Source organism: Spermophilus citellus (genome assembly GCF_964194105.1).
Source record: "Spermophilus citellus genome assembly, chromosome: 16".
In the NCBI taxonomy this organism is placed as follows: Eukaryota; Metazoa; Chordata; class Mammalia; order Rodentia; family Sciuridae; genus Spermophilus; species Spermophilus citellus.
Window position 1 is genome coordinate 61081616 of NC_138196.1, and position 13329 is coordinate 61094944.

The window sequence follows — 13329 nt, forward strand, 5'->3', positions numbered from 1 at the left end:
ACATAGCAACTCAGCCAGACCCTGTAATCTAAATAAAACATTTTTAAAAGGCTGGGAATGTGACTCAGTGGTTAAGCACCCCTGGATTCAATCCCCAGTATATGTATGTATGTATATATGTACATGTATGTGTGTATATACGGTATACATCAAATATATGCACTATATATATGATGCTTCTTACTCTTTAGCTCACAGAAAGATACAGAGATTAATTTTTCCAGTGATTAGTATTCTGGGAAAATGTTGAAATGCAAAAAACACTCATACCTTATTATTTTCTAAACACTATCAGAAATATTCAAGGATCAAATGTAATTAAATGTAATTAAGATTTAATGTAAAAATAGTTATTTTAAGTGCAACTCATTCTTTGGGGTAAATACTTTACATATGTGGAAATTCACTAATTGATACATATTATTGTTAAAATGGTATATATGATTAAAACCAATTGTGTAATTATATTTAATTATATATGACTTGATTCTCTGGTTTCTCAATCCCTCTTGGTCCACTTTACCTTCCCACAGACAGAAGCTTTTGCATTGGAGAAGTTTTACCGTTTCTCAGACACGGTAAATTGACTTTCTTAACTCTAAAATAGAGGAATGTGATCATCAGTAAAAAGCAGACAGCATATTCTGCACCAAGGCAGTGTTTGGTGGGGAAACACAGCCCCTTAAAGCCAAGCAAACACCATCTCCCATCAGCTAAAAAAGTATATTCTCTTTTTCTAAGAACTTTACACTTGTCTTCCCTCGCTCGGTAAAAGGATATTTTTAAATTATCCTTCATTTTATTAACAGAGCTATTTGGTCAAAATGATTTTACATGTATATTAAAGAGAAATGTCATATATATTGCAATAATCATATATTCTACAAAATTCATTTCAAATTGAGAAACATATTTATAGAAATGATGTCTAAAAGCAGCTGCTTAAGTGACCTCAAAATAAAACCAAAGAATGCTCTATCCAGTCTGTATAACTTTAGAATCCATTTTTAATATTGAAATTACTTAAGGCAAATGAACAATTTGGTTTTAATAGTAGCATCCTTTGAAGTTTTTGAATAAAAAGACATCACAAAGAACTTGTCCAAGTATAATGGCCAAATATTTAGAAGGGTAATGGAGAAGAGAGAATATTGGCCCATATGTGGTTTTAGGGCACCCAAAATACAGCTTACAGTAATTACATGTAAATCTACCAGAGTCAGGATTTTATTCTGGGATTCATATACAAATAGTTTAGTTTACTAAACTAAAATTTCTGGGGTAAGGTGTACCTAAAAGTAGCTCCCCAGATGAGTCTAACATACACCCCAGTTAAGAATCCCTGTGAAAGACAAAATGTTAAATGAATATAACAGTAATCTCAATTTCACTGAAGAATATCTAGACTAGCATTACTGTACTTAATAAATCTCTTATAATATATAATCACCTAAATTTATTCCTTTGCTTTGAAAATTACGTTATTTCCTAGAATCCCAGACTCCCACTTTTCCTTTTGTTTTTTGTCTCTGAGGAATAATTTCAAATTATCTTTCTTGATTTTATTAACTGTAAAATTTTAATTGTATGGAATTTGCATAACAGATATAGTTTTTGCAACACTTATTCGTACATACATATAAATGTATTAGAATATATATTAGAAACTATTTTTATATATGTATGTATATATCTACATATCTGTATCTATCTGAATGCTTTGTCTCTTTGGGAGACCAAGATAATTATGTCTCTAGTTACTAAACAGTTAATGTCTAAAGAAACTTCATAATGAAAGATATAAATTATATCAATTATGACTTTACAAAGAACTCTGATAAAGAGTTAGGCTTACTTCATGGACACTGAATAGCTTTCTAAAAAGAAGCAATACGGTTATTGAAATACACTCATTCGAAAACATATGACCTGTTTATTTTTAAAATAGTCTTAGCATTGGGCAAATCTGAAAATGGTTATTTTGACTTTTTGAATACTATTTTCAAATTAACAACCCTTTCAGCTGACTGAATTTATCATTTGTTCAAGCAACATAATTTGCTTAGAAACAATCTGAGCAATCTAAACTTTTGCAGTGAAAACGAGTATAAATATTAAGAGTATACTCTTTATTTCTCTTTATTTCCATGACTATTGGTTTACCTAAATTTACCTCAGTACTCTAATTTGTTAGAATATGAAAAGTAAATTAAATTGCCTCATTATAGAAATTTTGTCACAGAGGTAACCTTACATTAATGCAAACAGTAGTCCTAGGAAATTTTAACTTGGTTCAACCTTTGCTTAGGCATTGCATACAATTTAATACTCCACTTTTTTATTAAGGTATCATGGAATCCTTTGTCCAATGTGAAAGAATAAGTTTTCTCTTGTATCCAAATTTCCCCACCCCACACTGTCAGAGCCTGCTGTGTGCTGTTCACCCACTACACCATGCCCCCATGGATGCTATCTCCAGTGCTGTGTATGTGTGGGTGTATGCATGATAAGAAAATATTTTGGCTAGAAGTTACTATTCTCATGTATGATATCATTACTTAAGTCTGGAGTCGTATAAAGACAACAAAGCAGTTGTGAACATGTTATTTGTTGAAAGATATGGATGAAATGGGATTGCTTTAATGCATTTCATGCAGCTTCATCCACATTACCAGGTAATGGTGCAATGGTTTGCCGAGAAAACACATTTGCACAACATTCTAGTACTTCTGTCTTCCTACCTATTATCATTTATCAATTATTATTTATATATGAAAATGATATAGAAATGGACCATTAGTTCTAGATTTAGGAAGTGATGACCAAGTTTATGTTTTACTAGGCAAAATAGGTATCTTTTTAAATAAAGATATTGAATGTAACTTAACAATCTGTATTCAAACATAATTATTTACTTGTGTGTTTATACTGTTTTACTTTAAAACAAATCATAATGACTTCTAAGGATAACGCATAATTTTTCTATCCTACAGATTTCATCAGTTCTATAGTCTCATGACCAATACAAATATACATATATACTTTGTTGGCTGAAAGGATGAGGCTTTATGGTTGAAAACAACATGCATCTATTATACTAAATTATTTAATAGTTCCATTATACATCAATTTATGATTTATTCTTTAAGAGTTAAGATTTTCTTTCAAAAGATAAAATTATATCCTGTAAATTTCTTTGATACATATCAAAGTAAAAGTAATTTCTCAATAATTTGCATTAAAATATGATTCTAGATGAATGATCATCAGGGGTTGAAATTGTATCCTCTCAAATACAACAAAAATTGTAAGATTTTAATATGTCCTGAAAAACAACTATTTAGAGTTTATATTAAAGACAGCCACTTCTTAGCACCATATACCTTCTGAAATCCTGCTCAGAAAAATATGTGATAAAATAATATAATCTCTATTTAATCTAAGTTTGAATGCATTATGGTGACTTCCTTTTCAAAGTTAATTAAAATATAGATTATTTTGAATCTGCCATTAGGTGTAAAATCTTATATAACTCTATAATAATGAGTTGGCACTGACAGAACATATAACATATTTTACTATAAGTAGATATGTGAATTTTAAAAAATATTTCATTCTCATATATCCTTTAAAATATTTGTATTACATTTTCATATGACCTGAAACATTCAGCTTTAAAAACTTATACCTTCTATTTATTAACCTCCAAACCATTTCTAAATCTAAGTTTAATATGACATGCATAAACTTATCTAATTCTTTGATAATTTATATGTCATCTATAATAAATGCAAAATTCCCATGGAGCTAGATTTCAAAAAACTGTATATTAACAATGACTTTTAATTATAAAAATTTTAATCTCATCTATAATTGTATTTGTAAGCACTAGGTTTTTAGATGATACAGAAATTTGTATAGATGTATGAAACTGAATGTTTTAGAAAAGAAATTTTAATTCACATTTTTCAGCTGATCTCAGACTCTTCTACATGATCATCCTTCCCAAAAAAATATGCCTCTATGATATTTACCATCAATTTTTTTAGATCCACACACTTTGAAATAATGTAAGTGGAAATTAATATCTTAGTTTCCTTCCCCTATTACTTTCCCATTTCCATTTCTCTATAAAGCTATAAAAAATCACAATAAAATCTTTGGAGTAATCTACTTAGCATCTTAAATGTATAAATGTTCCAAAGGTTGGTACTAAGGGAAAAACATTAGAATAAAAATTATGTATTTAATGCTGTTATATCTTATAGCAATTCACACAATCAATACTTCATGGTGTATTAAATTCTTAGTGTTTTACCACTCAATGGCAATTTTCAGGTCTTCTCCACTTTCATACATAGGTAATTTTTTTTTGTTCTTGGCTTTTGTTTGATTTTTTTAAGACTAAGTACAGGATAGGAAATTAGTTCTTACCTCCTGTATATTAATATATTATTTTAATGACAGAGATGAAGCAATTCTACCAAATGACTACATCTACCTTTGATCTTCTAACATTTCTAAATTTTCATATGTATTTATATGAATCATCTTTGGCATAATTCTCTAAAGTAAATGAAAATGCCCTTAGAAAGTTTCACAATGTAGTACTGATGCATAATTACTGTCATGCTTTTCTCAGTTTTAAATGTAAAAAGTTGAAAAAGGTCTTCCTGTTAAAAGACTTGTACAGTAACTAAATGGCTTTTTATATTTTCCATTGCCTACTACTCTAACTTGCTTAGAGCATAGTAAGAGAGTTTACCTCTGGGTTTATAGGCTGTATCTTTAATTTTACTATTTTTATCAGTCCATTTTAGTTAATTATATTGAACCTTTTTATTACCTATATTTTGAATTATAAAGTGCCTTAATTTTATGACCATTAAATTTTCCCTAACATACAGAGTATTCTTGAATCAAAAATATAGGTAAATATTTTTAGCTTCTTGCTTTTTTCACATGCTGTTCATCAGATTTTAAGCTGAAGATATTTTTAGAAAATCAAATTACCCCAAAGAAATATTTGAGTACTAGTCAGAATAAAGAATATCACTAATCAGAATAAAGAATATCTAAGCATACATAATACAAGATAATTTTATGACTGAACCCAATATGAATTTTATGACTGAATTAAAAACAGAATTAGGTTAGTAATAAAATAATTCCATGTATCTTCTAATTTAACAATATAATAATAATATTATTATAATATTGATAAGTTGCTAGAAAAACTTCCTCCATTCTTTATGATTTAGGAGCAATTTTCAAACCTATCCCAAGAAGCCAGTCATTAAAAACAAAACAAAACACTTGAAACCTTTGTGGTCCAGGGACCCATGTTCTCTTTCATCCCTGACAGCCTAGGAGAACAGATTAAGCCCTGTCAGAGTGTGGTTTACTGCCATCCCACAGAGAAGAGAACCTGTTTCTGAAAGAGCCCTATCATGACTCCACATACTCATCTCATTTATATACTTTAAATATTTATGTTATTTCATAAAACATATTTAAAACATTAAAGGCACCTTGGTTTTATAAATTAAATTTACAAAAAATTCTAGCAGCCATATGACAAAACACATTTATTGTAATAATAAGACAGTAGGGCTAGAAGGGTGAAGTGATCTTCTTATGTTTGTGCTACTGGTTCACCTTTCAGTGTGACAATGAGCAATTGCAGCGCCCTCTGGAAACAGACAATTGAATGGTCCTATTTTACATAATATTTTAGTATAGTTTGATTCTTATCAGTTTAAAATATTTAATAGTAAAATAATTCAAGTTGTTATTGGCATTTTCTTTTAATGCTTCATGCAATTTCCATAATAATATGATTATAACCAAAAATATTAATAACAACAATTTGAGTGCTTTGTAAGGATCTTTATGTATTTTCTCTCACCTTAAAGAACCTGCTAGATACTATAATATTTTCCTGGAATAAGAAACTAAAAGTCAGTGCCAGGTGCAGTACTACATGCCTATAGTCCTGGTGGCTCAGGATGATGAGGCAGGAGGATTGAGAGTTCAAAGCCAGCTTCAGCAAAAGTGAGGTGCTAAGCAACTCAATGAGACCTTGTCTCTAAATAAAATACAAAATAGGCTGGGGATGTAGCTCAGTGGTCAAGTTCCCCTGAGTTCAATCTCCAGTAACCCCACACCCACACACAAAAAAAAAAAAAGAAAGAAAGAAACCAGAAATCAGAGAGTTAAGTTAAATTAAGATAATCAAGGCTCTAGGCTTCTGGTAGTAAGTGATGAAACTATAAAATTGTTTAACCATAATAAAATATTTATACTTTACATTTCAATCTTGTGTCAGATTTTCCATTTGAATCATCTATTTGTTGTCATGTAAAATAACTAAAATTTATTTGGAATATATTTATTTGTTAGAAAATTATTTCCTATAGCACACATATTTTATTGAAAGTTTTTTTCTTCAAATTTAAATTCAATAAGAAAACTACTGATAATATGTTAGTAATATCAGAGTTCATACATTTTTTAAAACAATAATGCTCTAACCCAAACTATAAACTTATAATTGTCCAAGGTCTATTTTCTGATATATGACTAGGTCCTTTAGTAGATTTTAAAAAGGATAAAGGTACATATCATATAAATAGCCTTACATAGATACTTACTTATAGCTGTGGAAACATTACTTGGAAACATAAATTACTTCCAAAATAAAATAATATCTTAATACAAAAGTCATTTCAGGATATTTTCTTCACAAACTGTTACATAAAAATATAAATTCACAAGTACTAAAGGAATTCAAAAAATGCTCTATCACTACTAATTCAAGTTGGTTGATATGGTAGTACTGGACCTCTTACAAACATTTATTTCTAAAACTTCATCGTATATTGTAATCAACAGAGAGCTGACTGGAAATGCAGATTCCTATGACAACCTAAATGATAATAAATAAGAAGCTCTGAAGTTGAGATCCAGTCAACTAGATTTTATCAACCCCTTCCAATGATTTTGGGGATTGAACACACTTTGAGAAACATGACTGACCTAGACTATGTTATTGCATACACACAGAACAACTATTATCTCATACTTCTTGACATTACCTATGACCTGCTCGATATCTTAGGACTAAGTACAAAGTGATGCTCTTTAGATTATTTCAGTCTTGGGGGCTATTTCTACCAGAATTCAAGAAAATTCCAGTGGTTGTCATTCAAATAGATTATACCTGTTCACAACATCCAAGAGTTTTATACTCTAGCAACCTAGTAGTCACCTTAAAATGACACTATTGAGTCTTGTCCAGAAACTCCAGTATACATGTTTTAGTAATATTTAACTCTATAAATGAACTGTAAGGCATAGAGGAACAGTTTGGGCTACTATGTACCTCACATCTCTCACTGTTTTCCCTTATTTACTTTTCAAATTCAATCTGTCATCTAGTCATTTTACACAGTGGGAATAATACAAATCCAAAACAAATGCACCGTATTTCAATTATGCTACGTGTTGTTTTTCTCACTGAGGGGTCCAGAAGAAATATCAATTCATCCTTTAATGTTTGTGAATTTTTTAGTAGCCTCAGATTAGCTTATTCCTGGATTAATTGGCCATCCTTGCATAGTCACATGTGCCACTAAAATTTTCCAAACTCCCTTTCTTCTCAGTGAGTTTAAAAACAATCATTTATCCTTAGTTAGTTTACTTCTGACAAGTGATCTGAACCAGTTTCTTATTAAGTTGTGAAAATATGCTGGATAATTCAAGCCTCCTTAGGGAAGGAAGGAAAATTATGATTTTTGTCTTCCCCACATGAAGGGATGCTACATTTAGCATATGTTTTAGATTGGGATTAAAAGACAGCACAAGATGCTTCAAATCTATAAAATCACACCTGCCTTCTTTGCCCTGATAAACTCTTGAATAGTTTCCCCACATTCAGCATGGTAGAGATACTGTTGAAATATTATATTGGGCAGAAACAGCAGTCAGCCTGCAATATCCATCTACTTTTATCATAGGCTAGATATGCTATTCTACAGATCACTGATGAGGACCAGCATTCCTGTCTCCACTATTTCCTTAATCAGATATGAGTGTTCCCATTTTCTTTCTGGAATATCAAAGTATTTAATATTTACTCAAATGAAGATTTAGGCAATTTGAAAGACTCCCATGTTAATATATCCTATTAAAACTAGACTAAGGAATGATTTACCAAAGAGAAGGCTCAAGCAAGATCCTTCACTTAGTGTCACATTCTTTCCAATTATACATTTCACCAAAGGCAATATCATTTACTGGATATATATTACTCTTTTTTTTTCCCTATCTACGATTTTTAATATGACCATACCCACGACCACAGCTAGTTGCTTTGCCTCCATACCTGCCCCATCAGCTTCTCTTTTTCTCCTCAGGTTACAGTCTTTTTCCCCAGCAGAATCACCATATGTCTTATGATGTAACCAATAATTCCAATACGCTGTATTTAGTACTACTTGCCATTGAACTTTAACCACGGTATAATTTTGGAGTCCATTCAGATTGGGCAAGGTGATCTTGGCCTTTCAGTTTTCTTTCTTTCAGCTGCCTTAACTCCATGGAGTAAATTTAGCAACCAGTGTCAGTGCCTTTTTTTTTCTTTTTTGTCCCCCATTCCCCACTGGCATCACTGGACTCAACTCCTGAGATGAAAGGAACAGATCTAACAGGGATTCTTAGTGGACGCAGCTGCTGAAACTGGAATAGATTTCCAACTTCTCAGCTGGTGATAAAAATGCCAGGAAATCATTCAGAGGAATCCTGTCCACTTTTGTTTTATTCTTCTTGTGTCTTAATCACCTAAAAAGAACTAATAGATTAGCCTCTGGCCATGATTTTTCTTCTGAATGGTACAGATTTCTTCCCATAGCTGAAACCCAGCATGGCTAGTACAAGAGTTAATATGCCTATGAATCTATATGTCCTCTTTCTATCCTAAAGAACAACCACATACCAAAGGAACTCTGTTACCATAGTTTGTCTACCAGAATTTAGGTGAGAGGCTATGATATGGGTAGGCTCATTTCTAGTTATTATATGGCCAGCCCAGATTTGCTACTAAACTTAACTATCTACTCTTCTACAGAGATGTCACAGTATTGAGAGAACCAGTTTCCCTTTTTAGCACAGATCCATATCACCACAGGTTTCACCCACTCAAAAGGGATCTTTGATATTATATCCAACAGTGATTCTTAAATTAGAACAGTGAAGCAAGTTGGGGGTACCATTTATGCTAAACATTGCCTTTCGTGCTACAGTATACATAAATATATTATTAGTTTTTGGGTCAATCAATCAATCTAAAGATTCAGGAATCATGGATTGCACAGAGATCTTCTAGCACTTCTCAGCAAGGTAACCCAGCTGCTTTGTGCTATAATTGCTTTGTCCAATTTGTTAACTATTAAGCACCAAAAATGTAGTATCTTAATCAAAATATGCTGTAATTATAAAATACACACTAGATTTCAAGAACTTAATATGAAATCGTCAATGTAAAACTTCTCAATTTTTATTTTGAACAAATGTTAAAATAATATGTTGGCCATAACAAGTTAAAATTTTAAAATTAAAATTAATTTTATCTGCTTCTTACATTATGTGTTAAATGTAATTAAAGTAAAATTTAAAATTTTACATGCATTTCATTTGTAACTCACATTATACATTTACTGTACAGAGCTGCACTATAGATACTAGTTTCTAGTGCCACTTGCCTGGGGTTGCAGAAAGACAACTTAAAGATTAAATGTAATGTCATTTTGAGTCCCAACTTGGCTTTTGTTTACACCTTGAACACAAGTAATGAATCTGCTTGCTGTGCTTACTGTTTTCTGTGGCCTCGTTTTCACAAGGATGATTAATTAATAGGAAATAAGGAATTAATTGCATCTTGAATAACTTTCTCCTCAATTTTATCTCAGTGGTCATTCATCTGACCCTTCCACAAGGGATAAATCTATGCCATCAATATTCCAGTAGTATGATTTATCCCTAATTACTTTCTATAGAAATTTTGCTACCTCAAACCCAGCATAGATCAGCATCAGATTCTCCTCAGAATCATGCCCCAAACTTTTGGCCATATTAATTTTAAAAGGATCCCAAATCCTGGCCAGATTTTGTTTCCACTGCTGAGATTTTGGGGTTTCAAATTGTCACTCAGACTCTTCAGACAACAATGGGCTTTAAGTTAATATTACATTTACTAAGCCTCATAGGAGGATGTGATACAAGGAACACATCAGGTCTACAGTATCTTTATCACATGGGAGACACAGGTATTTCTCAAGATCACAGCTTCTTTTGTTCCCCTTACCCACAAAGGACCATCGGTATAAAAGTCAGGGGCTATATCAATTATATGTAGCTCGCTCAGGGCAGGTGAGTCTCTCCAACTGAATGAAGCTGTCTTGGGTTCTCCATTTAGCTTAATTCCACTGTTTTCAAGGAAAAGATGCCAAAGAAATTAGGGGTGATTCTTAGGAGTCTTGTAACAGCTTAGGCCTGATGTTAACCCATTACACACAGTCAGTTATGTAGAAAGACACAATTGAGAAAAATTTAGTTGTTCATTGAGTACTAATTTTAAATGGATTTTGACTGCTTTTGGGGGGGGGTACGGGAGCAGTCTGTAAAGGTTTTAAAGTTCTCCAGAACAGTTAAAAAGGTGGTTAATGGATTCTACTTTGTTAAACACATAAGGTTATGCTAAAATCTTAACATTGTAGTAATGAATTTCCTGTTTCAACTAGTATGCCAACATACATACATAAATGCCTACTGAGAAAGTTATTTTGGTCTAATTTTAAGATGAGTTTTTTTTAATACATTAGTTAATGTAGTTTAAAAGGTGATATTAAACTTCAACACTGAGCTAATCTGCACACAAAATAATATAACTTAACCAGGTGACCTATGTTTTCCTTCTGGAATGCAAACATCAGCATAATTTACTAAATTGTAAGGGGGCTATTTAGCACTTACATAAGAACTGTTTTGATACCTACTACATATACTTTTATTCAAGATATAGAAAATTTCAAAGGAAGTAGGTTTATCTTAAAATTTTTATGGAAGCCAAAAGAAAAGAAAATCAAATAATAGTCTAAATGAGGATGCTTCCACTAATTTCCAATTTTTATCAAGATCACAACAGTAAACACAGATCGCTTGGATTGGCAGATTTATTTTCAGGTAATATAAACTGTCAGCTTTTATTTCATCCTTGTTTCCTCAACTTTTAATTGCTTATTCAAATTACAACTGAAATGTTTTACAATAATTACTTGCTTTTGTTTTTCAGGTGGAATTCAGTTTCATAATTCCTAAAAACAAATTTATGCTCAATGAATCAACTTTAGTCATTTTCTCATTTTTAGAATCCATAATAATTTCTATTATTCATTTATAAATTTTAAAATATACTCTTCATTGAGCAACTACTTTCACAGACCTGAAGTAATTTTCAAGAGTTTGAGACTATTTAATTATTTTTATATGCAAAAGCACTATCATAGCAGACATATAACCTTATAAAACATATTGTTACATTTTAAATTTTCAATTTTAGTAGCATAAATGAATTTTCCTTATTAATGAATTTAATTATTAAATACCATATTTCTCTATCAGGAGCACATTTATGATAATATATTTATTAAATTTTTTTCATTAAATTTTGAGAATGTTTTTCTTTTCTTTTTTTGTGGTACTGGGGATTGAACCCAGGGCCTTGTGCATGCAGGGCAAGCACTCTACCAACTGAGCTATATCCCCAGCCCAGTGTTTTTCATTTTTATATATGAAAATTCTCTTCAATTTGCCATATTTAAAAATAATGAGACCTTTTAGAAGAACATAATGTTTTAAATTTATAACAAGTTGATATCTTGAACATGAAATAAACTGCCTAATATCATTCATAATTTGGACCAAACTACTGTACCTGAAAAACAACTACATATAAAGTAGAATATATGACTATCTTAAATTTGTTCAAAAAAAAGTGAGTGTAAAACACAGAAGTACCATAAAGGAAGGATAACAGTAAGCAACCAAGTGTTATTATGTGTTTCTTTGTATTTTCCAAGGAAGTAACTCATATTTGTGTGAAACAACCATTAAAAGGTGTCTCCATGAGAAAGAAAAATTCAGTCAGTGATCTTGGTATTTTTACCATCTCATATCACATATTTGTATACTTACACACATTATATTAAAAAGTCTAGTATATGAGAGTATATATTATACAGTGCTTCAATAGCTTTATTTCTTGATCTCTTGGTTAGATATTCTAGTAATATATAGAAAATATCAGAATTTTAGTTTTTCATTAAAACATCTTTTGAGAGTTTTACATTTATTAAAGGGCACATCTGGATGATGCATCAGGATAAATAAAACTTCAAAGGGAGAATAAGTCACTCATTTTTATATGCTTTAGTTATCTTTTTCTTCATATAAGTGCAAAAATCTATGATGATAAAATTTGTCATAATTGTGAAATGCCTACCATGCATGCCCTATTCCATTAACAAAAAGTTTTCTTGCATTTTTATTTGACAGGATGATGAGGTAAGGGAAAGCCGATTCAGCTTCACAGCATATGGAATGGGACCATGTCTGCAAGCAAAAGATGGTGTAACTCCAAAGGGCCCAAACCATCCTGTCCAGGTAATGCCAAAAAATCCTGATGAAATGAGGAAGGTCTTTATTGATCGGGCCAAGAAGATTGACACCATCTCCCGAGCCTGCTTCCCATTAGCTTTCTTGATTTTTAACATTTTCTACTGGGTTATCTATAAAATCCTTAGGCATGAGGATATTCATCAGCAACAAGATTAAGTCCCTGATGGCATACAAACACAAACATTAAATTCAGAAGAAAATTTTCTTGCCATAGCTGTATGTATGTGTGCATATGTACATGTGCGCTGTGTCCAAATGATAGCCATTATATTAAAACAGTAAGAGGAAAAGGTTTATTTTGATTTTTATGTGAAGTCATGAGATAAGCCAAGGTTCTTTTAATGGATACAAAATATGTATTATGGGGATTCTGTTTCATGTTAATTCAAGAAGAAATGTTTTATTCATAGTAGATCATATATGTGGAAGCTTTACTGCCAATGTGTTTGTATGTTATATAATATTACATAGTAGTAGATATAAAAACTACTTTGGAGTATCTTGATTTTTAATTCAGTGATATTAACTGTGACAAAAGCAAGATTTGTACAGTAAATTTTATGAAAGAAAAAAGGAAAATGACAAAGATAAAAA

General features: G+C 31.1%; 1 protein-coding gene across 2 annotated transcripts in view; it reads left to right on the forward strand.

Annotated features, from left to right (window-relative positions):
• GLRA3 (glycine receptor alpha 3) overlaps positions 1 to 12891 on the forward strand; it is a gene marked incomplete at both ends in the record, with an annotated part of 168968 nt that extends 156077 nt beyond the window's left edge. Inside the window, 2 exons of one of the 2 annotated variants that reach the window (XM_081269727.1) lie at positions 534 to 578; positions 12613 to 12891. In XM_081269727.1, coding sequence (XP_081125853.1) covers positions 534 to 578; positions 12613 to 12891 — 324 coding nt within the window. The remainder of the gene's footprint in view (positions 1 to 533; positions 579 to 12612) is intronic. The other variant, XM_081269726.1, reaches the window with a different exon arrangement.
• Positions 12892 to 13329: the final 438 nt, after the last annotated feature.